General features: G+C 34.2%; 1 protein-coding gene across 1 annotated transcript; it reads left to right on the forward strand.

The window, feature by feature from the left end:
- Positions 1 to 2,118: 2,118 nt before the first annotated feature.
- Positions 2,119 to 5,491, forward strand: LOC145608367 (alkaline ceramidase-like). Its single transcript, XM_081663977.1, has 3 exons — positions 2,119 to 2,271; positions 3,076 to 3,426; positions 4,683 to 5,491. The coding sequence occupies exons 2-3, from the start codon at positions 3,173 to 3,175 to the stop codon at positions 5,194 to 5,196; spliced, it is 768 nt and encodes a 255-aa protein (XP_081520103.1). The 5' UTR covers positions 2,119 to 2,271; positions 3,076 to 3,172; the 3' UTR covers positions 5,197 to 5,491.
- The last annotated feature ends 419 nt before the right edge of the window (positions 5,492 to 5,910 follow it).

The raw sequence follows: 5,910 nt of genomic DNA on the forward strand, positions 1-5,910 counted from the left end.
TTTGATTCATGGTTTTTAGTGTTTTGATTTTATTGTTTCCGTTTTAAAATAATAGTTGGCTTTTTGGCATCTTTTATGAACATCTTTATAAAAGAAGATGAAAATTACCTTTAGTTCTCGGGTAGGCTCAATGGCAATATCATAAAAAAAATAAAAAAAAAAAAAGAAGAAGAAGTCTAGCCATCAATGTACCGGGTTTTTGAAGTCTTTTGGATGAAGAAAACAATTTATTTTTACTATTCTTATTTTTTTACAAAAGAAAATATATTTTAGGTTCATTAGTTTATACTACTTTGAGTTAAGTTGGCTTTGCAATATTATAGATTTCCAACTTTTAGTAAGGGCAAATAGTATTTTCTAGAGGCATAGCTATTCAAAAAAAAAAAAAAAAAAAAAAAAAAAAAAAAAAAAAAAAGAGTTAGCACATAATGTTCTCAGCTACCTTAACTATTCTTCATTAAAAGTTATCCGAAAAATCTAAAATATAAACCAAATGAAAGTAACAAAACGTGCATCAAATATATATATATATATATATATATATTATGTGCGATCGATGTCTACATCACTATGTAAAGTATATGTCCAAAAAGATTAAATAAAATAAGAGATAGATGAATAAGACAAGTATTGCAATCAATTATAATACAGGGAATATTTTTTTTTGAAATAATTATAATACAGGGAATGAAGCACACACTTAGGTATCAAGTTTTGGATTTTTTTCACTCTTTAGATACTCAACTTTTTTTTTCCACTCTCTAAATACTCAGCTAAAGAATCCAGCCAACTAATTCTAAATAAACTCACCATTAACCATTGCCTAACTAAAAAAAAAACATTAAATGAGCTAAGCCAACACTAGGTCAAGGTTACGTGGTCGGTCGAATTGGGATTAATCAATCGGTCAGAAAACACGCTAACTGACTTAGTAACCCTAGAATAAGAGAGTCTATTCTGTACACCGGAGTTATTTGCTTATTTTAATAACTCATTTGTTGATTTAATGAGCAAATGACCCCGGGTGTATAGTACAGTTGGATTTACATAATAAATTCTATAGAATAAATAACCCTTGACCTATTGAGTAAACTCCAAATAATTACTCTGTAATTATTAACTCTCGAATAAGTAACCCTAGCTACCCGGCGTGGCCACTGAAATTTATGTAGGGGCTTGTTAAATATCGCCCTCAAATATCTAACTAACGCCCGCAAAATAAAATAAAGTTACGCATTTATCCTTATAATAAAGATTATAAAAATAATTGATTTTAACTCAATTTCACACTTTTACTGTACACAAAACTTTTTACCGTTCTCTTTAGTGGTCAACGGCCACCAATGCTCATCGAACAACCACACCAACCACCGTGAGTTTCAAAATCAAACAAATTTTTTAAATTTTGCAAAATTAATTTCGTTAGATCTTATGGACAACACCGAAATACAAGAAACACAAACTTAGACGCTAGTCGAAGCGTATGGAATCGGTACGTCGCGATAAATTTTAAAAAAAAAATTCGAAACCCAGGAAACGCCTAGTTTTTTAGAATACCTAGGCTGAAACGCCTAGTTTTTTCGAAACATCCTAGGCTATTCGAAAAAACTAGGCGTTTCAGCCTAGGGTATTCGAAAAAACTAGGCGTTTCAGCCTAGGGTATTCTAAAAAACTAGGCGTTTCACCTCAAACGCCCAGATTTTTCATACAACCACACGGTTGTTCACAGGAACTAGGCGTTTGAGCCTAGTTCGTGCGAAAAATCTAGGCGTTTGCCGCAAATTCAGAAAATGAATAAAAAAAACATTTTCTCAGTCGGCGACCGACTTCCCTTTGTCCTTACTTGTCATTAGCGCGACTGTTTAGATTGTGAAACCGGAGGGAAGGAGTTGGTGGTTAAAAGAGGAGGTGTTGGTGGTGGTGGGTGGTATGAAGAAAGGGGTAATTTTTCCTCTAAAAGGGTAAATTTGTAATTTTAATTTATTTTGCGGGCGTTAGTTAGATATTTGAGGGCGACGTTTAGCTTTCCACAGTACTATCATTTCCCAAAATAAAAATTTGTGACAAAAACATCAAAAGGGAAAAAAAAAAAAAGGTGAGGAAATTAAACGGAGGGAAGTAATCCACTAATCCGTATTCCATACCCAAGTGTGTGCAGGCTACCTGGCTATTTGTCTTCTCTCTCACTTTCTCAGTTTCTCATTCAACCGCAACTCCACGTTTTCTCCATTAATTTTTCTAATTCTATCCTCCATTTAAGCTGCTTCTTAGGTAAGTTCTTGTATCCTTTTCTAATCCTCATATCAATTTCACAATCTAGGGTTAATCGTTGATCTAATTTTATTTTATTGTCAGTATACTAATTTTAGGGTTCCAATGTTTGAACTATTGATTTTAGTTATTAATGAGCGATTATGTTGCTGGGGAAGAAAATTATGAGCCTAAATTTGATAATAGAATCAAATGTGCCTCTTCTCCCTAAAATTATGTGATTTTTGAGCTTGATTCAATAATTGAATCAAATTTGTTGCAGAACCCTTTAATGTTAGGATTGAACTATGAAATTGGACCTCTTCTTCCTCCTTCCATGGCTCAGGGACGGGCTTAGTTGCATTGTAATTTGAATTGGGTTTTGTCTTTTTTTTTGTTTGTAATAGTTCATTTTTTTTCCAAAATTTGATCTTTGTTTATTTTGATCTGATTTCAGACCAGCATTTTCTGGGTTGTAATGCCTTTTAATATGTGCTTTTTGACATGAAATGATAATAAAAATGGATCAAAAACTTAGAATGTATACATGTGAGTATGTGTGAGTAGTCTTTGTAGTTTATTCTTGATAGATTAAAGGATGATGAAGACTTACTACTTTTGAAATAGCTTAAGCATGAATTTTGCCATTCAGATGGCACAAGCTTTAGTGCTCCTAGACCTTGTAGGCAACATTCGACCGTGGCAGTATGCTGCTGTTGATAGCCTTATCTTGTTACCCTGTATTTTTAACATTAGTTGGCTAGATTAAGGTTATATATATTTGGTTATCTTCTGTGGGATCCTTACCCAAAAGCCTCATTGCAGATCCTTGTAGCTGGGCAGAGAAAGCTTTTATCGTTGACGTTCACTGTGTAAAGCCCCTGTATCTGCATATTGTTACTCAGCATTCAGTTATCAAGTTATGGACGATGGAATTTCAAGCTTTTGGGGTCCTGTGACATCTACCATTGAGTGTTGTGAGGAGAACTATGTTTATTCATCTTACATTGCGGAGTTCTTCAATACTCTTTCAAATGTTCCTGGCATCATTTTGGCACTTATAGGTCTTTTAAATGCCCTGAGGCAACGGTTTGAGAAGAGGTTTAGTTTTCTTCACATGTCCAACATGGCACTGGCATTTGGCAATATGCTGTATCATGCTACACTGCAACGTGTGTAAGTAATTCTTGTTTAAGCTATAAATTTCTATCTTATATCATTAAGTAATGTTTATTCTCGATACAACTATCTTTCTAAGTTAAATTATTTTTTGATGGTCATTTCTAACCTTTCTATAAATCCCAAGATATACAAAAGCCAGACAAGATATTATTGCAACCATATTATTTTTAGGATCTATATAGTTTGTGTGTATCTATTGTTTTCAGTGGGTGTAGAAATGATAGTTTTTGCTGCCTGTTTGCTGTAAGATGGTGTTTCTGGTCATTATTTTAATTTCTGTTTTTATACCCTTCTATATTTAAGAGATCAGGGATTAGAAAAAGATTCTCTTTCTGTATGACTGTATGTGTGCAAACGTGCGTGTGCGCTTCTGTGCTGCTGCTTTCCTCACTCTGTTTTTTTTTTTTTTTTTTTTTTTTTTTTTTTTGTGTGTGTGTGTGTGTGTGTGTGTGTGTGACTAAGAAAGAGGGTAGCAGTAGCCAAGAGGATTGTACAGAGTTCAGGTGCTAAATATTCATTTTTCATGAGGGTGATTACTTTGGGGATGGAGGTAGGCTGGGCTTTGGAAGAGTGAGATTACTGAGATATGGTGGCAGTAGAACTTCCTACTTTGGTTTATTCTAGAGGAGATGGACTCTCACAGTTTCAGTCAAGCATTTAGGGTGTTCTATGAACTTGTGATGCGACGAGTCCCCTCTTTTTACTTTTATGAATGGTTATTATCTTGTTATTAAGGTTTTAGATGAGATAGTCCCTCACAATATCTTTATTCTATCCTTCATTCCATTGAAATTGTGAAGAGCCCTGTCTTTGCTGTGCAACTTTTCTCACCATGAACCCCATCCATTTGCTAGTATTGCTATATTAAGGAATGGTTCTCTACGTAACAATCTGAGAGTTTATTTTATAGTGAATAAATTTTACTCCTCTCCTTGTAATACCTAGTTTTCCAACCCACTTTACTCAACTCATTGTGATGTATGATCTCGTTAGTAATTGCAATGTATGATCTTATTTTATTAAACCTTGTAAAAATGAAAAGTTACAGCTTTTATAATTGTTACTTTTTCTTCAAGTAATAGGTGGAGTTGAGATACTATAGAACACGCCGGTAATATAGCTCTTCAGCTGTGCTGTTGTTTGATATCCTTCAAATGCATTTATAGATGTTTTTTTGTGTGAACTAGGTAATCCTGCATTGTCATTCACTTTTTTTAGCTATTTATAACTCTGTCATAATCTCCTGGCAGGCATCAACATAGTGATGAAACACCAATGGTGTGGGAGATGCTGCTTTATCTCTACATACTCTACTCACCAGACTGGCACTATAAGAGTACAATGCCAACTTTCATCTTTTTCTACGGTGCTGCATTTGGTCTTCTTCATCATCTAGTTGGTTTTGATATCGGCTTTAAGTTACACTATATGTTACTATGTCTTCTCTGCATCCCTCGGATGTACAAGTATTATATCCACACCAGTGATGTCTGTGCTAGGTGGCTGGCAAAGTTGTACTTGGTGACACTACTGCTGGGTAGCCTTTGTTGGCTTGTGGATCGTGAGTTCTGCAAGAAATTTTCTAGCTGGGGTTATAACCCGCAGGGTCATGCCTTCTGGCATGTCTTCATGGGTTTCAATTCATATCTTGCAAATACATTTTTGATGTTTTGTCGGGCGCAGCAATTAGGATGGAATCCGAAAGTTGACCATTTCATGGGGTTTCTGCCTTATGTGAAGATTGACAAGCCGAAGACCCAGTAATTCAGTGAAAGCAAGCTTTGGGGAGAATAGATTTAGAGTAGTTGTGTGGTTTTGGCTTCTTTGGTTCCGATACAATTTTTTTAATGTAGGCATTTTCCCAAAGAATGTAAATGATATTTTTTGATTTTGGTTGAGTGAGAATTGTTAATGTAGAACCCTAGTGCATGGTCACGTGTACCATATTTAAGTTGTTCCTCAGTAACCAGCACTCCAGCAGTTTTGAAGGTGCTAACTTGTTTCTTTCTTTCTTTCTTTTTCTAGTTTTGGAAATTTGGCAAAATCTTAATTTGAGTCTTTTGTTCAATCAACATGGCTTTTGATTATTAGCTATACATAACACTAAGGGCCTGTTCACATTTACTTAATTTCAGTTCAGTTTAGCTCCAATCAGTTCATTTCAGTTTAGCTCCAATCAGTTCATTTCAGTTTAGCTTCTAATTTCCTTCTCTCATAAATATTTATTTCAGTTCAGCTTAGCTCCAATCAATTCAGCTCAGTAAATGTGAACAGGTCCTAACTCCTTAATTTGAGTCTTTTGTTCAATCAACATGACACGTTTAGACTTTAGTACTATTCTCACTTCTGTTTGATCAAATTATGTGATTATATGCAATAAAAAATATAATATAATCTTATATTTGTAACGAAACATGTATTTTTAAAATACCATTTTTTTTTCAAAATAATTTTTACCTTTTAATAATTAAAGATATC

Source organism: Chenopodium album, chromosome 23 (genome assembly GCF_948465745.1).
Source record: "Chenopodium album chromosome 23, dcCheAlbu1.1, whole genome shotgun sequence".
Taxonomy (NCBI): domain Eukaryota; kingdom Viridiplantae; phylum Streptophyta; class Magnoliopsida; order Caryophyllales; family Amaranthaceae; genus Chenopodium; species Chenopodium album.

What these genes read in the sequence shown, in the direction of transcription:
- LOC145608367 (XM_081663977.1), top strand. Translation starts at nt 3,173, where the DNA reads ATGGACGATGGAATTTCAAGCTTTTGGGGTCCTGTGACATCTACCATT. An exon ending in CATGCTACACTGCAACGTGT is followed by an intron (nt 3,427 to 4,682) that starts GTAAGTAATTCT and finishes ATCTCCTGGCAG; the next exon opens with GCATCAACATAGTGATGAAA.